Source organism: Gambusia affinis, linkage group LG10 (assembly GCF_019740435.1).
Source record: "Gambusia affinis linkage group LG10, SWU_Gaff_1.0, whole genome shotgun sequence".
In the NCBI taxonomy this organism is placed as follows: Eukaryota; Metazoa; Chordata; class Actinopteri; order Cyprinodontiformes; family Poeciliidae; genus Gambusia; species Gambusia affinis.
In genome coordinates, this window is record NC_057877.1 from 15,629,444 (window position 1) to 15,651,779 (window position 22,336).

The 22,336-nt window shown below is 38.5% G+C and overlaps 1 protein-coding gene across 4 annotated transcripts; it reads right to left on the reverse strand.

The window, feature by feature from the left end:
• Nucleotides 1-902: 902 nt before the first annotated feature.
• ccdc50a (coiled-coil domain containing 50a) lies at nt 903-19,649 on the reverse strand. 4 transcript variants are annotated; one of them, XM_044129461.1, is made up of 12 exons: nt 19,484-19,649; nt 12,142-12,204; nt 9,653-9,782; nt 7,164-7,254; nt 6,672-6,777; nt 3,576-4,451; nt 2,841-2,989; nt 2,613-2,660; nt 2,192-2,329; nt 1,383-1,465; nt 1,179-1,288; nt 903-978 (listed from the first exon to the last, which is right to left on the reverse strand). In XM_044129461.1, the coding sequence occupies exons 1-12, from the start codon at nt 19,557-19,559 to the stop codon at nt 959-961; spliced, it is 1,890 nt and encodes a 629-aa protein (XP_043985396.1). In that variant the 5' UTR covers nt 19,560-19,649; the 3' UTR covers nt 903-958. The 4 variants fall into 4 exon arrangements, with proteins under 4 accessions (XP_043985396.1, XP_043985397.1, XP_043985398.1 ...); XM_044129462.1 differs by lacking the exon at nt 19,484-19,649 and adding an exon at nt 15,869-16,191; XM_044129463.1 differs by lacking the exon at nt 2,613-2,660.
• Nucleotides 19,650-22,336: the final 2,687 nt, after the last annotated feature.

Genomic DNA, 22,336 nt, shown 5'->3' on the forward strand with positions numbered 1-22,336 from the left:
AGAACATTATTGGCTTTTTGTGGCTTTAGCCCTTTCTGATCATTAAGTAAGAGCCGGATTATTTCATATACAGCTGAAATGCATGTACAGTCTCAGTAAGCATGCACAGAGAAACAGTGATTCGTTTACAGTCATACTACGTTCAGTTTGAAGGTACAGAGGATAAACAATGCCTCTGAAAAGCAGGAAAGAATGGTCAGAAGCCATTTAATGGATTGTTACCGAGCTCGCTGGAACAAAATAAAACAGAAACAAAGCCGGAGCTAACAGCACCATGTTAAAGGCCTGTTTTCATTTTTCTAAAATAAGAGCAAGAGAGTAAACCCTCTAAAGGTCACGGGCTGAGTGGCACATAGAGAGAGTCTGTCTATTGAACAGCACAGATGTAAAAAGCAGCTGCCATGTTGATATACAAGACACTGTAGCAGCTGGAGCAGACCGACATGTCCCACATGAAGAAACTACATGGCTCCAGTGCGTCCGCCCAGAAGAGGCATAAAGCCTTGATGATGATGATTATGATGATGATGACGATGATGGCACGATCCAGAGTAAAACACACGTCAGCACGCAATGACCAGAGCAAGTAAAAAGCCAGGTCCTTTAAACACCTTTGAATCATGGGAGATTTTTGTGGCCAAACTGCTCCTTTGGCTATTGCTAACGTCATTATTAACGAATAGAAAATACAACAGAAAAAAAATATACAATAAAAATGTTGTTCCAACACTCATCGACCAACCACTCAGGTCAATGTTCATGGGTTTAAAAAAAAAAGGAATCCAAAAAAATCCCAAGTCTAAACTCAGAGATTGCGCCAAAGTTTTTGGTGAAAAAAAGGTGAATGATCAAAAAAAGATAAATATTTTAAAAAAGGAAAAGACTACACAAAGAAAAAGATGGATGGTTGACAGCATGTTTGGATAAGGTACAGTCATTTTAAGGTGCAGATCTCGAGTCACCGCTTCTGATAGGCACCTGCAAAACAACAGATATTTATTAGGATGCTTTGTATTGGTTGATCAGCTCACTTATCTCTGTACATTTTTGTTTCTACTGCTGATCCAAGCATCCAATAATTTAGAAAAACAATATAATAAAAATAAAATAACTCACTGACCAATCACAAAAAGTTTTTGTGTGAAAATTTATGATGATTTAGGAATACTATGAAGTACCTCTATAAGCTGCTTCAGGTCTTTGTGGAGGGCGAGAGGCAGCATGGTGGTCCGAGTAGCCGTACACCGAGCTAACATTCTCATAATCAGGAGCACGAGGTTGAGGAGGCCTGAGAAAACAGAGACACATCAGTCAAGGTCTGGATCACAAGCAGAATCTGATTTACTGGAGTAAAACTACTGGTTGCTGAATGGGCCTTGTACCGGACAGGTCTGTTGTTGTTTCTCTGTCTGTGATATTCATACTCCTCTCTCGATCTGGGCCACGCAGCTTCCTCCGAACTTGGCTGTGAGCGGATAAATAAATAAGTCAATAAATGAATAATTTAGCTGTAAATATATATAAACAAAACAACAATTCACTAGGCAAGTCAAATAGCATAATTAAAAAGTCAGTTATACAAGTAAATAAGTCGGTAAATAAATGTAAACAAGGCAACACAAATACAAGTAATTTTAATTCAGGCAGTAAAAATTTTTTAAAATAATTTGGCGAGTCAATAAAAAAAAAGAAAGGTCAATAAGTACACAAATAATTACTAAAAGTCAGTAAACTCTCCCCTCCATCAATACACATATTTATGCAAATTTACAGATAAAAAAAATAATGTAATAAAGTAATATGAGTTAATAAGTTGGTAAGAAAATAAATAATTGGTTGTAGTGGTTCAATGGAGTCAGACCTATACGCAAGAAAACTGAAACATCTTTTCTTATCGTCAAGTCAACAAGTGATTGTTGCTACTTGATCGTCCAATGCTGCAAGTCAATGAACACAAACTTTTTAAATTACTTTGAATACTTAATAAAACACCGAGTACTGTTCAATGACCAGGATTAACTGGAATGCATGTATGAGTAAATTGAAACGTTTTTTTGTAAAGTGCTTTGCCACGACATTTGTTGTGAATTGGTGATGCATAAATAAAATGAATTGAATTGAATTAAAGTCCTCTGTGTTGTGACAACTAAACAGAAGTGGATGGTGTTACAAGGCAACTACAAGGAGTTACCTTGTAGTTTCCCTCTGGTCGTTTTCTCTCCATGGCCATCTTCTCTATGGCCATCCTCTCTCGTTCCTTCTCTTTCTCGCGTTCTTTGTTCTTTCTGTACTCCTTCTTCTCCTTTTCCATCAAGGATCGAGCAATTTCCTGTCAGATCGACAAAACATAACGATAGCAAAAGAACAACAAGGATCTCATATGCACTCAGTTGAAATACTGCTCTCATTAAACAATCAGAAAATGAGGAGACCAATTACCGTAGCAGGACTTTAATTACTGAAATATTTGTCGTTAAATAATCAATGGTTTAAGCATCAATTTAAAACTCAGGTTTGCCTGTGAATTAGTCGGACCTCACTCTGAACGAAGGACAAAAAAAAACTAAAAAATACACCAAAAAGATGAAAAACAAGACCTTATTAAAACTTGCCTCGTCTTTTGCCACCTGAGCTGCACGCTCCTGCATATTGCTCATTCGCTGAAACACGAAACATTTAAAAACTTGGGTTAAGATAAAAATAAATGAGGGAGAAAAAAGAGAACAACCAGACTTAACACTGAAAGGGAAAACAACTACAGGGTTTGCCTGCAGTTTGTGGCGAGGCAAGTTTATTTGCAGCACGCATTTAAGCAACAAGACATTTCAAAGTGTTCTCACCTTGAGTTCCTCCTCTTGAAGTCTTCTGGCGACCTCCATGTCCTTCAACTCTTGCTCCCGAAGGTCAAGGTTTGTCAACCCCTTTGTGGCCTCAGACAATCCATACTCGGTTTCTGGGATAACTGAGCCACTTCCTTTGTCAACGCGGCCTGTAGGAGCAACCCCATGAAATGGTTGGTCTATGACAGAATACTGAGAAACCAAGAACAAGTGAGAATACTACTGCTTGTTTCTGCACAATCAAGGAAGAATGATTGGATATCCTTATTGTGATTATAGAGAGAGATTTATCTAATTATGAAAATCTGCACTTATTAACCGATTACAAAATATCTAATTGGTCAGAAGCTATTCATATGTTGTTATGAGGCATCTTTCAAAGGGCTGCAGTGCATCTTTACTGGTGTGAATCATCATGTCTTGTTTAGTAGTTTCTCCTAATTTGGTTAATATTACAACCAGCTGAGTAGCCCTGAAGCTCGTTGTTAATGCCCAACCGTTCCAGTTCATGAAACCTGCAGAACATGAAGAACACCCAGACTCGATATCACAAACCAGGAAACAATGGCAGAAAGAGGAAATCCCACAACATGGAACCAGAGAGAAACATCTAAACCATCAGAGGCACTACTGATTTGTCTGTTAGATCGACCCACCACCAGAGATTTTCACAGCGAAAAGCAAGGGCAGCAACCACACAAACACCCGACAGCGCCCAGAGCGGACTGGTGATACCTGTCTCTCTGCTGGGGTGGGTGTGACTGTGCTCCGTTCCAGGAGACTCAACCTGCAGGAGGTCCCGGATCTCCTTGGTTCCTCCTCGAGCCTCGCCGTTTGTAAACACGTCAAACACTTCAACTGGGCTGGAGTGGATGTGCTGCCGGCTCCTGGCCTTCCTCCCACCATCATCCTCTTCCTCCTCCCAGGAGCCCCTCTTGTCTCTTGGCCTGTCCCGGATGTATCCTGGGTCCAAAAGGTCCAGATCAAGTGCTCCGACCCTGCTCCTGGCTTGGTGTTTGTCCTTTTGTCGTTGTCTGTCTCCATCTCTCGGTCCGTCATCACTTGGTATTCTATCTCTGGATTTTTCCCGTTCTCTTCTCTGCCTGGCATCCTGCTCCCTTGCTCTTGTGTACTCCTCTATGCGTCTCTCCGTTTTATAGTCCCTGTCCCTATCATGTCTATGCCTGTCTTTCTCCCTGTCCTTGTCTCTTTCTACAATAGTATGTGGAGGTGGCGGTCTGGCTGGTTTTTCCTTCCTTCTCATCACTCCATCTACTTCCATTTGCCCCTGCTCCCTGGCTCTGCCAGTGTATGAAGGCTCAAACTCTGGGTACCTGTCCCCATGCTTGCCTCTAGAGGGCAGAAGGTGCTCTGGATACGGGTCTGCGTGCTTGCTACGGCCTCGCTCTGCCTCCACGTAGTGCTCTGGGTATCTGGAGTGACCACGAAGTGCCGCAGAGTCTTGCTTTGGGTACTGGCTCTTTTTAGCCTCAGCAGAATAATAATCTGGAGAGCGTTTTCTGTTTGAGCGCGAAGGAGAGTACGAATCATGTATGTCTGGAGATCGAGACGTCTGACGGGTTCGTTTGTCCACATCGGCGGATCTTGGCTCTGATGAAGGACGAGTGGGGGAAGAATGGTGAGGAAAACACAACAAACGGGATGCTATGAGCCAAGGCTGCTGTTAAGCATGCAGGTAAACACATGGTCTAGGCACAGAGAGCATGCCATGGACGTAGGCGTTAGTGTGTGTATTCCAGAAAATAAAAATATTAGTAACGTATTTAAATAATGCTTTCACAATACTGTGCAGCTCATTTCCAGTTCATGCTATAAGAAATCTGGAATTCTAGCAACAACAAATGTTCTTGACAGCACTGATCAGAGTTGGGAAAACACCTCAATGAAAACCAGTCTGCTGGCTGTTAGCATGAGACAGACAAAGCAAGTGGAAATGAACAAAGCTCAGATGAGAGTCATCGCAAAGGAATTCCTGTGATCTAACAACCTGCTCAAATCAAATCGACTTAGCTGTCTAAAAGAAAAAAAAGAAAAAAGAAGAGGGTGGAACAGAAATAACTGGTGTCTGCTCAAAGGTGAAAAGACAAGTTTTAAATTGTTATTCTTTTCTGTTTCTGTTAAACACACCTCATCTACACTCCGTTTTCCTCTGCCAGTGTCAGGTGGAGACCTCCATACCGGAAACTAGTTGGTCTGTAGGTCACTGAGATTAGCAAATACAGTAAAGATACCTCATTTCCTGTGAGGAGAAGCCCAATGAGAATCAACTGGTTTCACATGAGTGCTAATGTGGAGGTACAACTTTGAGAGAAAATGTTCCCAAATGAACCTTAAAAGTAATCTCCTTCCTGCCTTCATCCTTCTGCAGCACCTGGCAATGAAAGTTTTACATCCCTGTTAAGAATATCAGCTCACTCTTCTTGCCAGAATTGTTTTAATTAATCAGTAAGCAGCATCTCAATTAGATTCAAGTTTGAACTTTAACTAGGCCACTCCAAAACCTTAATTTTGTTTGAGTTATTCAGAAGTGAGCTCATTTGTGTGTGTTTGATCATCTTCCATCTCTGCATCTCAAGCGCACTTAAGCTTAAAGCTGCAGTACGTAACTTTTATTTAATAAAATGACTTTTTTACATATTTGTTAAAATTGTCACCATGTCATAGTAGTATGACAGACAGAATGTGAAAAAAAAAAATAAAAAAATATATATAAAAATTGAGCTCCCTGTGGTCCTACTGCCATCTGCAGAATTGCTCTCATTTATCATTGCCTGGTATCAAAAAGCAAAGAGCTGAAATATTCAACTGCGACACAAGTTGCATATTTCTAATGGAAATCTAACATGCAGAGCACCGCTACAGTCAAACACGGCTCACATACCAACACATTTACGCAGTTACAATCCTGTAGCCTGAAAGTTGCTTGCCGACGTCTTTCCCACATTGGTTGAGATACAGAGTAAACAAAAGAGCAACCGCAGCCTCCAGTAAGATCACACTTCACCTGCTATGTGAACACACAAACCCAGCAGGGAGTTCACAATGTGAGAAGTTACGTAACTTACAGGGCTGGTCGGCAAACATAGCGCTGCTGCCACAAAAATTATTATGAGACCAAGTAAGAGCGGCTGCAACCGGCGCAAGGAGCTCAGGCAACACGATGGATTCAGACAACATGGATAGAGGGGGGCAGAAAGACCGACGGCTGCAGACACTTGCCCAACCCTGTTTATGTCAACAAAGAGGCCAGTGTCTTTGTCTACACAAAGCCGCAAGCACTCAGCAGCCGCCTTGTTGAGAAGTGAGAGTCAGTCCGTCAGCAGAGGATCCTCAGGTTTCTGAGAAAACCTGAGGATCAACACACATTTTAACAAAAGATCTACAATCATGATGCTCGCCAACATATCATAGAAGTGTGGCTAAAAGCTAAAACTTATGTTTCTGAGGTGTAAAAATCACTTAAGGATTCATGGGGTGTTCTTATAATGCATTCCTTAATCACCAACACTTCTGCTCATTTATAATTAGACAAAGCACATTAAAGCTGTAATTCAAGCACACTAAAAATCCTTTTACATCAGCAGCTGCACTCTGTTGTCCCTCGAGTCTAATGCGAGATCTTTCCCTCTAGTCAGCAGCAGCAATAACAAGGACCCCGATGAATCAAAGGCAAATCCTCATGTTTTCAGCATTGGAAGGAAACCGTCGTCTTGAACAAAAACATCTTTACCCCTGTAGTCCCACATGAGCTCATACAAGCATCAAAAGGAAACAGCAAGACATCAACACGAGCTGTGGTGCGCTCCCCACCTCCGTGATCCTCAAAGTAATCCTCCTCATATTTTGCTTCCATCTGTTTCTGTCTCCTCCTCTCCTCTTTCATCATCTCCTTCTCATGCAGCTTTCGAGCGATGGCCTGCAAAAAACAAACAACACAGACCAAAGTGAAGATAAAACTGGATAATCTGTAACAAATGTGTTTGATCTGAAACAATAAGCAAAAATTCATTCCATATTTTACAAGTATCAAAATGAGGAACAGTGTTGTTGATAGTCTTTCAGATTTACACACAGTTTCTAGTGAATCGACTAGATTTGAACAATTTATGCCAGTTGTTTATGAAAGTGTATTTAAATATTTTATTTTATTAAACAGTAAGATGACAGGAAAAAAGGTGAAGAACGAGAGAAAAGTCATGCTGCAAATGCCCCAAGCCAGGGAATTAATCCCAGAGCAACCGTGGCGATGACCGTAGCCTTTGCACATTTTAAACATCATCTGTGAGAGTTTGTGTTTCTTACTGCATCCTTCTCTTCCTGCCGTCGCTGCTGCTCCGCCTGTCGGACCAGTTCTTCCTGAATCTCCTGTGCGATCTCCACGTCTTGTCGCTCGCTGGGATTCCCGAAGAGTTGGTGAGTCAAAACAAGAGAGAATCAAACAAGAAAGAGAAAGGTTAGGATACTAGCAAGGTTGCTGTGGTCACTTCAAGTATTTCAAGTGAACATCAGTAAACATTTTTCTTTCATTGGTTTTATTCAGATAAGTATAATCCATCCATAAAATACAGTAAAGAATGTCTGTGTGTCTTAATTATTTTCCTGATAAAAGCTTTGACGTCTGAGATTCAGAATTTCTATAATTATTCAGCTAATAAGCATTGAAATACTTCTGAATATCATTAATAAAATACTTCAAAGCAATCTGTGGGTGTAAAGTGTAATCTGGAGAATAAGATTTTTGGTAGGAGCTTCTCTGTGATCTTGATCTCAAAAGGCTGCCTTGGCTCGCTCCTCTGCAAACATGTAGGCAACACCATCTGACTAGAAAGTTGTCGCAGATCACTAAAGGGCAGACACCACAGATTTTCTACCCTGTACTGCACCTGTAACCAATCTGAGTGTTAACAGCACAGAACGAGTTGAGCTCGATAAACGGGAGGGTAGAAAAACATTAGTGGCATCTTAATATAAAGTACCAGGTGTCTGTTTTTGGTGTTAGCCTGCGAATGCCTGCTTTGAGGCCTGTGAGTGGGAGTGCATGATGTGGCAGTAAACAACACGATGGAGGATCAGTCTTTTCTCTACTGGAACAGTCCATGCATGTTTGAAACAGCATTTCATACACTGACATCACCGAGTCAGCAGTGTCACCATGATTGTACAAGTTGAAACTTTCCGGAAAGAATTTCAAATTACATTTCAAAACTCATCCAGCAGAGGTTATCACACATTTGATTGACTTCTTACTACGGCACTAAAGACAGTGGAACTGAACTCAAAATCTGGCATTTCTAATCAACGCACATCAGTAAACAGATTTAGGTTAGATTTAAGGCAAGATTATGTCCTGTTTTATCATTAATCTGGTGTAGTCACAGTGACCACAGAGAAGAGCCAGGTTTTCGCTACTAAACCAAGATTTAATGTTGAGTTGGAGAGCCCAGTGATGAATTTTACAACCTAGTTGAGGCTGAAGTGGTTCAGATAAAAAGCAATCTTAGCATTGCCCAAAGAACTAAAGATGTGACAAAAATGTAGAGTGTTGAGCTGATTCCCTTGACTTCACTTCCATCTGAATTTTGCTAACTAAAATTTAAGACTATAATGAATGACATTTAAGATCTGTACCAAATGTACCAAACTAGTTCTATATATTTTATACAGAAGTATAAAAAGCTTTTTGGTACAGAATGTGACAGAACTGAGCGTGTGGCAAAGTTGAACGTCGTTTAGAAAACTGACAGTAAATTTATACTTGACAACTAAAAACAGCTAACTAGTTAGCAAAGGTATTTTAGCAGCCAGGTAGCGGTAGCCTCAACAACCTTGAGTCACAGAATGTATCTGCATGTGACCTAAAGGTGACCTAAAGGTATCTGCATGTGACCTAAATGTTTGCCTGACAGTTTCTAGAGTTTCAAATACAAAACTACATTTGAAATGAGGCAAACCAATGCAAATAGTGTTCTTTAAAAGGGCTGTCCTAAAGATCATGAAACATGCAAACACACCGAAAACAACAAAGACCTGCATTTGATGCGTCTTCTGTGTTTGCAGGCAAAGGCAAAAACGTCAACAGAGAGAACAAAACTGTAAACAATGCAGGAGCGGGTCGGGAACACTCATTGTCCAAAAGCGCATACAGATCCAATTTGCTTAAAAGCCTACATTTATCATGACCACAGGCCAAAGCCTCTTTCTTTAGCGTTTTCTTTCTATTATTTGTCTGTCAATGTCTCTCTCTAACTGTTTAACAGACTGACAGATGGCCCCACCCCTTCAATCCCAGAATGCATTGGGTTGTAACATCTGTGGTAACTCTCTATTTGCCTCATTATTTGTGTTTTTATGAACACCATCAGTGTCTAAGGAAAATGTTTAAGATTTGCAAATCAAGATGTTATTTGATAGTTTTGACAAAGCATAAGGCAGATTGCGTGTGTGTGAGTGTTTGGGTTTGCTGATAAGGAAGTACAAATGCGACAAAAATCCCACTACCCCTAACTATGAGATAAAATTAGCTTTTGTGTGGCAAAGATGAAAAAAATATATATATTGGTGTTAATAATTTCATTATGCAGTCATATCTGTTTAAGGCACATTTTTATAAACGAATATGCAAAGTTTTCCCTTTTATCATGTTATAATGGGACATTCATTGTCAAAATAAGAAGGATGAGCTACAAACTTCAACAAGCTCACAGGGTAAAAAAAAAAGAAAAGATTTTGCAGCTGCAGCCAAATAGATTGTTTAACCAATGTGTGGGTGTAGGCGTCTCTAAAATACCCACATGTCACTGTTCTGTTTCTGGTTCTGAATCTTGGCTATCTCGTCCTCCTCCTCCTGCAGCTTCTTGGCGACCTGCAGGTCCTTCTGCACCAGGCGGTTCTTATGGACGTTGGAAGCCAAGTGACTTTCAACTGCAGACAAAAAAAAAAAAAAAAAGACAAGCACTGGTGTGAAGAGAACTGCATACACACAAAGTGAAGACATGCTTCTTTATGCTTTCCTATCCGATGAGCCTTTGGGTTGTGAAGACCGTCTACACAAGACAAGATAAACGTTTGGGGCAGCTGACACGTTTGGGTCTCGTAATGAAAAAAAGCACAACTCGATTCATTGAGAAATGAAGGTTTGCAGCCGAGGCGTCTGTCCAAGGTTACACGATGGCACACTGTGGCCATACCAGATGATAAATCCTGCTTTGCTGACGCACTCGCTGCACTTTCAAGGCATGGAGAGCATCAGTCACTCGCTCGGCTCCGTTTCACCCAGTTATTGATCTGCTGCCAGCTTTGAGTGAAAAGGACCAAATCCCATTTGGCGACTTAACAGAGAGAAGCTCCTATAAGTTTTTGTTCTACGCAGCTGAGATCAAAAGAGGAAACTGAGTCATGGCTGTGATGAAGGGTCAATCATGGGTCAATCTCTCTTTTCTTTGAGAGGTTTTGATTACTCGAACCCTTATGGAAACTGTTTAAGGGGATACTTGATGTCACAACCTTAGACAAGAGTGAGGTCTATAGATCGTTTTGTCTGCCATTGATTCATCTTTTGAAGGGAGGAGGAATGAAAACACAAACTTTAGTTTGAAAAAAATAAAAATTGCATTTGAATCTGAGTTAACAACTCAGATTTGAACTCCTCTTAGATTTGGAATTTGTTCTCTTTAGTAAAGAGAACAAATTCCAAACGCTGACGGAGCTACGCAGAAATTATTTCCATCTGACAACGGGATGCTTAAGTGCGCAACATTTGAAATGAAAATAAAACCAGATGCTGGATAGAATGTGGTGAGCGTTTTTGTAACAACCATCTGGTTAAAAAAAATTATCTTTGCACATTAAGTGGACTAGCATGTGACATTAGCCAGGTGTCTTCTTCAGGGTCAAAGGTGAAATGAAAAGCTCAGTAGGGGCACTATCATGTATAGCTGACAATCATCATGGATTTAAATAGGAAACACAAAGTGATTATCTCCAAAGCAGGCTCAGAGTTTAGTTAGGTCACATCTGGTCGGTTTTAGTACATAATTAACTTTATTATAGTGATTTCAAGTGTCATATTGATAAAAGGATTAAAGAAAAGCCCATTGTTTAGCATGTACCGTTTTTCACTATGCAAACAGAAAGGAACATGTTTAAAACAAACTAATCTGAGCAGTGACGTGTGACCTTTTTAAAATCAACAAATAAGTGATGCCAAAGAATATGTGAAGATGGTCTTTAAATCTAGACTGATTAGGGAATTTAGAGTCGTCTGTCCATCTCGACAGGAAAAGCCTTTCAGTCAAACTCAAGAGGAGGCAGATCAAAACCAACAAACATCAAGATAAAAAAGTAACTTCTAGAGAAATACATGATGTGATTTATCTAAATAAGGTTAAAAACAAAAATCAGCAGCCGGACAACAAATCCTTCAAAATAATATGCAACGTTTTGTTCCCAGATTATGTAATAAAAGTCCCACAAACTGAGCTAATGGGTTATAAGGGGACTAACACACACACACACACACACACACAGATATTACAATATGACAGATTCAAACCAGACCACCTTTGTCCTACAAATAAGATAAGGCTCCAAAGCAACTGCAAGCACTCTACACCATTTGCTCGGTTAGCTGTGCAAGGGAAGCTGATTTTATGTTGGTTTAATGGGTGATTCATCCACTGACGCTGCAGATTAACTTTAAATTTATTCTCCAAAAGGGGAAGTGTGGCTTTGGAAATGCCACACTTCAAAAGGAGCTTTTACGTTTTATTTCAAAGAGATGAAAAATGCAGCATAATAAAAATAAATAAATCAGCCTATGAAGAAACTCTACAGGTATTTTTTAAGTTTTTCTTATGCAGATTGATAATCAGCCAAATAAACCCATGTTCTTATTCCAATATTTGGAGAAACTTAATACTAGTATTAAAAAAAATAAACTAATTTTCAACACACTTGGCGATGAGTTTACCACAGCATACAGTCAGAGCCTCATAAAACCCAAATGTTGCACTAAAAATAACACACACCCATTACCAAATGGACTGCTTCACTAGCCCAATTACATGAGTGCAGCATGCTGCTGTGTTATAAAACAACAAAGTAACTGTTCAATCATGTTTTGTGACTAAAAGCAGAAACCCAGATGATAAATAACATGATATTTTCCATCTCTACTGAAGACACATTTAGTTGACACAGGCAGTATTTAGGAGTCTGATGAGCTCAGCATATGAGGATTCAGAGACAGAAAATAAAGCATGTCTGAACTTTGCTTTCTTACTTTCTTGTTCCTGGAGGTTGTAGGCCAGGGAGTGGTCTTCCAGCACCGCAAAGTCTTTGCAGACTGAGCAGGGGAGAAAAACAGAAAAAACAATATATTAAAATCCAATTCAGTACTTAAAATATAATTTTAATAACAGAATGATATAACATTAAAACTCCGAGTCACACAAGCTAAATCAGAATGACATGTTTTTCACATCTTTACAGTGACATCCTGTTCATCTGCTAACAAACAGTTAATTTAGTTTGCTAATTTTTATATGAGACATGTAAAAAAAATGTCAATATGGTCTGGACAGCTTGGTAAGAACACAATTTATGAATAATTTGGAATTGATACATTTTTAGACAAAAAGTGTATTGTATTGTATCCCATCTGCAATAATGGACAAGTAGCAAATACCCAACTCGAACATCTCTCTGCCTGGCTTTCTCAACCTAAAGACAGAGAGACTTAAAGAGTGGCAAAAGCAAATGAGGTGGATTAGCGTTGCTTGCCAACTCATTGTGTCAGCCTAGACGATATAATCTCAGCTGCCCAGAAACTGAGCTGTTAACTGTTATTGTATACAGCAACAATCTTTGTTTAGAGAGTCATTGTGAGACAGGCTGCTACAGGAGATCCTTTCTGCCCACAACATCACTATTCACATCAGAACTTTGAAGAAACAGGATAAATGAAACATTTCTGAAGTGAACTAAACAATTTGCCAACAAGAAAACTCTGATTTGGGCAGCAAGAACAGCAAAGTCTGAGAATGGCTTGGCATCTGGGACAGTTGACTGATTCAGCTTTACATATCAAAGAATAAACAGACACGCACAGAAGAGGTTTTCCTGGAAATACCAATTTCCCATTTTCTTTTTCATCTTACCTGCTGATTCTGCTTTTTTAAAAGATTATAATATGCAAAAGAAAAGATCTGCTGTCAGTCTCTTGATAGAGGAAGGGAGTTTGAGTGGAACAAATAATGAAGATATTTTTTAAACAGTTTATGCATCAAAATGTATTTTCTTAAGTTCCTGTTAGTTGATACTTTCATAAAACTAAGGTAATGACACTTTTAGTTTTGATTTAAGTGTCCGTTGTTTAGCAAGCACACTTCACCAAGAGGAAACTCAGTCATTCTGATCTCTGACCGATTGATTAGTGCATCTAAAGTTTTTTTTCTGATGTTTTATATCTAAACAGAGATGCAAAGCCAAACTATGTTTCTCAGTCTTATAAATAGGACCATCATAAAGAAGAAATGAAACCATAAAACAGGAACTACCATTTGCACTTGGACCAAAAGAGGATCTCAACATATTAGTTAAATATAATTCCATCTCTTTTCTTCATGCTAAAAAAAAGCCAAGAAGTGCAAACAACTATCTTACAGAGCAGCTGATTAAGGAACCAAATACTGTTGCACAGCTCCATGTATCATTATCAACAAATGAAAATAGATATATGACACAATCTAGTTGTTTTACCATTTTAAACTGCTCAGTATAATTTCTGTATAAGCACCACCGTGATAGCATCTAATGTGACAATCACTGATCATTTTCCACTGAATGCAAACCTACAGCAGTATTTACATATCTAGTTTCAGTACAACTACTGAAGGTACTGGTTTGAACAATCCTCCAGGAAACAATTCTGTTTGTAGAATGGGTGCTTTCCACAAAGAAAACACCCAGCAGTCCCTCACATCCTTCTGAAACATTCTGAAGTGAGCCCACCAGATTTTCTTTTGTCAATTTATTTTAAGGCTTGGGACAAACTCGTCCCCAAATGCAGAAAGTTTCCTGCGTAGGAGAGCAAAACCGGGCGATTAAAACTGCAACTAACTGTTGATCTGGGCTGCAGTTAATTACTTCTGCCTCTGCTGGAAAAAACTAAACATCACCGTTCGCCAATGCAACACTTGGCAATGGTGATATGCCGCTGAAAGTTGCTCTCGACTCTGCATCTCTCTCTTTAGTAAGGACTGTTCTGCAGCAAAAAGTATCAGCCGAGAATCAGTTGTAGTAGATGGCTAAACGATGACAAGAGAAGGCCATGAACTCCACAAATCCTCACACTGTCTCCTGCCAGTCTGGAATTTGATTAACAGAGCACAGACATGACCATATGCTTAATCCTCTTAACCAAAGAACCCTAAAGGTTTTGTTGCTCATTTGTCCTTACCTTAACTGCAGTTTGAAGGCTAAATTAGGGTTTGTGGGACAGCTGAAAAGAGCAACACTTTGGCAAACAGTGTTAACAACACCCATCTACGAGGAACAAAGGTATTGAAGTTTACAGCTGAGGTTAAGGCTCATTTAGACACATATGGTTGGAAATTAGAGGAGCGTTGCATACAGAGCAATAGATAAACAAACTCAACTCCTGATTAGGTTAAGTGGACACCTTCTTAAAAAGTCTCTTTTTAACACCATGTAAGAGAATATAAGATAGTAAGAGGTTGGTTACCGTTATTAGAGCTATGTTTAGTTTTTCAAAAAAACATTTTCCTTCCCACCATTTCTATGGCTTAAAATATTTTAATTGCGACACCATATAAAGTTAATGGCCAGAATTTCATTCAGCTCTGTGAAGCATACAGTAGAGCAGCCTTGTCTCTCTCTAACATGTTGCTGTGCACTTCCAGTCAGCTGGATGAAGTTAGTTGTCTAAAGCTTCATTGGAACGTTTCCAATCCTTAAAAACACAGTCATGTGGGAGCTAAAGATGTACCAAAAATAACAATAAACATTATACATATCAATACAATTGTATAAACCAGCATGTCACATAATTTTAGTAGCAGCAAGAATAATTTGCTTTTCTGTTTTATAAATTAAAAAACACTTGGGTAACTGGTGTATATAATATTTTAATGGTAGTTTGATAATATTGTGTTATTTTTAGTAAAGGTTATTGAACCTTAATCAAGATTGGGAAAAAATCTCAGGCCAGACTCAACTTCTCCGACTGCTATCTGCATATTTGTCTCTGCAGACATGACTGAGCAGAGGAAACGCAGGTTTCTTCTCCCTCTGACCAGAATAACAAGCATGGTGCTGAGCAGCTGCTTTACATTGACACACATGGCTCGTTTAAGCACAACACACATTCATTTCTACTTAAAAATCCCATTGCTTTTGCAGCTGGTGTCAGTAACAATAGAAGGACGTCGTTTCGCGCCTGTTTTTATGTTTGACAGGTGATTTAAGCATATTAGAGTAAAGACAAAAGTTCACAGCCAAAACACAACAGGGTTAGTCCTATGTGTCATAATTGAGCTTGTCTTCAGAGCTCTGGCTGAGCAACATACCTAAATAACCAGGCAAATACTCCATGTGATCAGCGTCGTGTCAGCTGACCAAAGAAACGCCACTATTACAGAGCCATATTCATTTTCACGTTTAAGAAATTTTACTTTAACCCAATGACAGAGAAAACGCGGACACAATAATAAATGTTTCTTTCAATTATCCTGACAGGAGGCAGATATTCAACGAAATAAAAAAATAAATCTACGACACCTGCAGATTTGGCTAAGGCTTATGTTGTCTATATGTCAGTCTAGTATATTCAATACTGCTTAGTATGCTAGCATCCGTTATCTCTCATCACTGCTAAAACATTTGAAACCAAACACCTGCATTTACTGGTTCAACGTTATTTCTCAGATAGTGTCATCCATCCGCTGGCTGGTTTCGCATTCATTTGAGAAACATGTTATTGACATTACCCTCTTTCACTCCAGGTAGTTTTTTCTGGTCGATGCTAACGTTACATTCAGCCATGTCGTCACCGGTAAGAAGTCAAAAAAACCCGCTGACTTTCGAAGGTTAACGGCAGTCCGGTGATTGATCGCCTTTGCTCGTAAATCCCGGATTGATGGTCCAGGTGGTGGACTGGTGTTTTGATTAGTTTCGGTCACCACCCTCCGCCGATACGTCGCTGCTGAAGAGCTAGCGTGTCAGATTTCCGCCGAGCGTCCCTCCCTCCGTGTCTGACCATGGACGCTTCCGACACCCTGACCACCAAGCCAACGAGCGCTTACTGCACTTCCGGAGGAGAGATTTCAAAATAAAAGCTTTGCGCTTCCAGTAGTGCGGTTCTTGCATGAATCTCTGGACAAATCCTTATTTTCCTACTTCAACATGGTCATCTTCAACATATTTTTACTCAAGTGAAAGTAAGAAGTAGCCATCCAAGAAATTACTCAAATTGGAATTTCTTGAATGGCTACTTCTTACTTTCACTTGAATAAAAATATGTTCAAGTAGAAAGTATGAAATGTTGAAGAAGGAAGTAGGAAAATACCCTACATGCAGGATGACAACTTACAAGTTTTCTTGCATGTCTAAACTTGTATAAGTGTGGTGGCAGAAGAAAGAACTTGTCCAGTAAAAGCCTTTTAAAAAAAAAATAATAATTCAAATAGCATTATTTGATTGCAAGATTTTCCAAGAGAAAATGTATACTTACAGTAGGCAGTGTATAAAACTTGTAAGTACTTTCATGACAAAATCTCCTGTTTATTGTAGTCACTTGACCTTCAAATGGCCAGGCAGGCTCAGCAGATAAAAAATAACATTAAAGCAATGGTAATTAAACAAGAATACTCACTATAACATTAACTGTAAGTTTGCATATGTATCTAGCATTTTTGTTCCTTTATTTACATGTGTAAATAATCATAGAGTAGCCAGGAATTTCAACCCTAATAATATTACTCGAATAAAAGTAAAAAGCATAGTCTAGTGGAACATCTTTTCAAAAACAATACTCATGCACATGTAACTGAGTAAATGTAACCAGTTGCGACCCAGTTGTCTCACACATTTGCTTTTGTTATTGCTCCAATGAGTATGGTAATTACAAAAAGTTTTCTTCTTCCTGCTCCCTTTTTCAGTTGTGTATAGTATTGTAAGTGAATGTGTTTGTGAATTAATTATGAAATTTGCTAAATCGAATAAATTGATTGACTTTTTGATTGGTCGACAACTGGCCTCACATATCACCGACCAAGTTCACAAATAAGAAAAATCTTAGCTTATAGGACTATATTAAATTGCTTATCTTTGTTATTAATGTAATCATTATTAATATGGTTATTAAGTTATAGTTGATCATTTTTCATCAAATTATAATTATATTTTTACACTGATTCTAGTACAATATCATGAAAACAGAAAAAATAGGATTTTAATGTGGATGGAGCACTTTGAGATATTATGAAAGAGCAAAAGAAATCCACCACTAATATGATAAACAATCAGAGAGACACACTTGACCAAACTGCAATATATAATACCATCTATGATAAAAATAAATAAATAAATACAAATCTTGACAGAAAAAGCTAAACAGGCAAAAAATAAACACAATCACAAACTTTCTCACAAATACTGACAGACTTTTATGAATGTGTACTGCATACCATAAATTCAAAGCTGTTTCTTTTGAGTCACACACTGATAAGCAAATAAGAGGAAATGTGGGAGTTTTGTCTCTTGCTCAGGGACAAAGTGACATATGATCTGGCTGAGAACAAAGCCACACTCATTCACAGTGCAGAGCTTATCCCTAACCCATAAATAGCCACACAAATGTCCAAAACAGACACAATAAGAACAACTTTTATCAAGATTCAAAATAACCCACAGCCATGAAAAATTAAAGCACAGAAAAATCAAGAAGACAAACTTTAGTTGCTTCTATATGTGTTGCAGCTTTGTAGTCTTGTCATTTTTTATAACTGTAGGTCAAATTACAATCACTCTAAATGCACAATCCTCATCCGAATGACAGAAATAAAACAAAACAAAAACACACGAAAACACTAAAAGATGCCTCTAATTGTTTAAATTCATTTTGAAAGTCCGAGTTTACCAACTTCCGGTATCAGTCTGGCTACATTGTTTACATTGACTATCTCGCCTTTCAAGGTTTTGTGACTGTTCATTGCCGCAGCAGCTGCATCTTCAGTCTCTAAGGAAATACTGGTGAAAAAGCCGGGATCCAGCAGATAGACAATGCTAGCGACACTTTTGTGTGGGGGTATCATAAAAATAAAAGTTCGTAAAGAAACAATAAATCCTCCTGCTTGTTTGAGACTAGTCGCCCGAGATTGGTTATGAACACGCCTTTCCATTTCTCTAGCTGCCATTTCCCACAAACTAAGGCCACCGCACAGCAGCACAGCATATTTGGAAAATGTTAATGTGTTACGGCTCCATCTAGTGCTTAACGAGTCAACCTGCTGGTCATACATAATCAAAGCAGTTTTATGGGGCAGCTGCAGTCCATTTACCAACCAACATATTTCTACAGTCCATACTTAGAGTCTCTACCTTAACACTTTAAGTTTTATTTACCATCCAATACATTTCCCCACACCTCTGAAAAGGACAGAACCTTGTGCTTTAAATTATTAACCCTAATATTTTTTCCACACATTTTAACCTTACAAGCACAAACCCTCAATATGCATTATTAGTGTATGTGATAGATCAGCATAACATAATCAAGGAAGGCAAGAAAGGAATACTTCCATTTATCAGCAACACCCAGAAGAAGGCAAAAAGCCTACTGTGCCATTTGGTGGTCAAATATGTAAGCATTAAACTGTACATATTGTCACTGGAAGAATTTTATTATTCTTACAAACAGGTAAGGTAATTTTATGTATATAGGAAATGTTCAGCATCAAGGCAATTCAAAGTTATTTACATGAAGAATAACAAACCATTTTATGCTTTAACAACATAATAGAAATTGCAAAAAACGTTATATTTTTATATAACTGGTTACATGGACTGGATGTTGGCATGTTGCCTTGTATCAAGAAGATCCTTGTTGGTTCATATCTTGGCCTGGGGTCTTTCTGCATGGAGTTTGCATGTGTGTTTCTGAGTTCTCTCTGAGTAGCTCTTTAATTCTCAAGTCACATTCGTTTTCATCATTAGAAATCAAAGAAGCGTTTTTGTATACTTTAAACAGAGAAGGGACTCAATTAAATATAAGGAGAACAAATATGTTTTTCTAACATTTAAGAGGAATCAGTAAAAATTTGATATTTTAATTTTAATTTAAATTACCTGAAATTACACTCATCTCCCATTCTTTCTTGTTACATAATGGTATATCTTGACGGTAGTGAGGAGTATTTAATGACTAAATGACTTCAGCTTTATGGCTTAAACTGAAGACTCCCAAGTTGTCAGCTTAGAGTAGGAATTAGCATACATCACCATCCAATTTTTGCAGGTGATTTCCTATATCACACCTGCGCAGTTTCTGCTCCTTAGGCAGATATGGACAACATTACTTAACATGCAGGGAAAACTGCTGAGACCTGTCAGATGTTGACACGATCCCAGTGATGGATGCTCCTTCTGCCTTGAATCAGTCCTGAAGATTGAGGATCTCATCTCTTCCTGTGGCGCTCCAACAGACTGAACCAATTCACTCACCTCTCTTCACCAGACCAACACACTCCCATGTTGCTATTTAAGGAAGCAATTACGGGAAAAGAAAAGCACGTGCAGGTGCCAAGAACATTTGACAGGGGTCTCTCATAACCAAGCGACTGATTGATGACTTCCTATCACGTTGATTTGGCCATGTCAGAGTGATGAAGGGTTACTGCCCTGCAACCGCAAAGTCGCAGCACCGTATTTCATTCAAACGCTTCACGGTCTCTATGAGATTTTGAGCTTTTGACAAAGTCTAAAGCGACTACATGTTGATTTAAGACTTAAGGAGCGAACTGGCTCCTCCTCTCGGCTAAAAGACATATAAATGTATACTGACAGAATGGATCTGAAGGAGAGGATCTCTTGAGTTGTGTAAAAGCTGCTCATAGTGCAGGAGTTCATTGAGGTCCATTCACCGAGTGCCATGGACAGGGTCACAGTCACAAACTGCTCTCTGGGACTCCTTGGTTTACTGTTACTGCAAGGAGTGATCAGTGTGGAGGGGAGGAGCATATTTACCTCTGGTGAGTGTGCAAAAAAATGTAAATGTTGCGTTCTTTCATGGGGCTGCACAAGATAATTGTTTTTCCTTAAAGTGCGATTTTTATTTGCTTTGTATGTTCAGGAAACCATGTTTTTAACCTCAGAGACGACCCAGACATTCAGAGCAAGATTATTGCATTGCTGTTTCACAAAACCTTGGCTAGTGGTGAAAAAGACAACCCAGTCGGTAGGTGAAGTTCCTAAACATGCATACTACTTCTGAAATTAATTTTAAAAATGTACATAATAATCTAATAATAACTGTTTCCACTTTTGCAGGTATGAGGTTGGGTAATAAATCAGCTGATCTTGAGGAGGTAAGACATTTCTCTTTTTATCTGGCATGTTGGGGGCTCTTATTAAGATGAGCCTCCACTGTCCTTGTGATGATTCAATAGTCATATTATTCTTTGATGTACTTGTTTTGTAATGTAATTTTATTTACCTGTTTTTCTTTATTTTCCCCCATAAAAACATGAATTTCCCTGCATATGCGTAGTACTTCATTAATGAGGTTTATTTGATTTGCTTTGAGAAAACGTCTCAGGAATAACAGCTTTTAATAATGACAAAATAGATAACACTAGCAACAGTTTTAATAGGTCCGGTCTGTACTTATAGCTGCGTACAGTGTGGGAAGACCTGGAGCTGGAGCGGAAGATTTCTGCTAATGTAGCTGAGGACAAATCCATAACAACAAAGCGTGGAGAACGTGAGTTAAATTACAACCAGTCAAAATTTAGACATGCTTAATAGCTATTGTGAAACAAATTTATTGTGTGCATCTTCTGTTACCCACAGCTTGTTTTTGGAAGTACTGTGTCTGACGAAGACAAAAGGGGAAAAGAACCACCAGGAAATCTTGCTGCATTGCTCAGCACAGCCTTAAAACCTGAAAACACCAATAATTTAAACAAACTGTATTTATTCCAGCAATATAGTGATGTATATTTTATGTCCCCTGAGATTCTGTCATGAAACCTCTGAGTGATGTTGCTTTACATGTTACCCAACAGGGATTTTATTGTTGAGTGGATAGATGATCTTTACCACATTTAAATTTAATCGTTTTGTTGCCCTCTTGTGGCAGAAACTGGTCTAAGTTTTTATCAACCTAACTATCGCCTCACTTTTCACTGCATTTAGAAAGGAACTACTGTTTGTTTCATTGTGTAAATAAAATGTAATGTGTATCTTTCTTTTTTGTTTGTTTTAAAATTTCTGGGAAAAAAATAAATAAATAAATTGCATAGTCTGTTAAGAAAATCCTTTTAGTTGAATGAAACTATTTGTTCACCAAACAAGGGAAAAGAACTATAAAAGCAAATTGGATCTTACCACTGATTAGTCTGAAACAGTAAATTGCTACCTTGAAAAGCGATTTTCAAAAGTTCAAGAGCAGTGAGACAGGATCAGGTAGTTATTTTTGCTCAGCTGTGCTTGTTTAAATACATTTTAATCATGTGCAAAACTACTAAAAAATGTCTTTTCAGTTTTGCTAAAACTAAAAAGATACAAGACACAAGAACTGTGTGACCACTTTAGTGACACAGTTCTTGACTAAAGTGGTTATTATTATTTCCCTTCCACAAACCTGATTCATTTTTGAATTTGAATTTATGTTTTATGCATGAAAACCCATGCAAACATTTTCATGGATGGAAATTAAAGCTATTAAAATATTTTAAAGCTTTACCCAATTTTTAAAAAACAATCCTATTAATCTGAACAGAACTAATACAAAACACTGTATGAAGGACAGGTAGCTGGAATAAATTTCATATCTTTCAGAGGTTTAATCAAATACTGCAAACATTTATTAGACTTTTCTTAATACAACATAACAAGCAATGTCTATCACATTTTTGTTTTTGGTTTTCAAGCCCTCTGAAATATAAACACAGTAACTCTATCACAAATGAAACTCACTTACAAATACCACTAGTGTGGGAATGCGTGCTTCGGTTTAACTGTTCTGTTTACATGCCATTTGGTATCAACGGCTGGCAGTTGTTTATCAGCCCTGTCACTTCAGCTCTGTCCCAAGAAGGAGTTTTTTTCAGAAACAGAATTATCTCCTCCAGCTCAGTTCCTAAAAAGGATGCAGAGAAAGCTGCTTGCAAGATAAGTCCACATCAGGAAATAAGGAGCCAGCGTCTTGTTTAATTTACATACAGGAGGCGCAACAT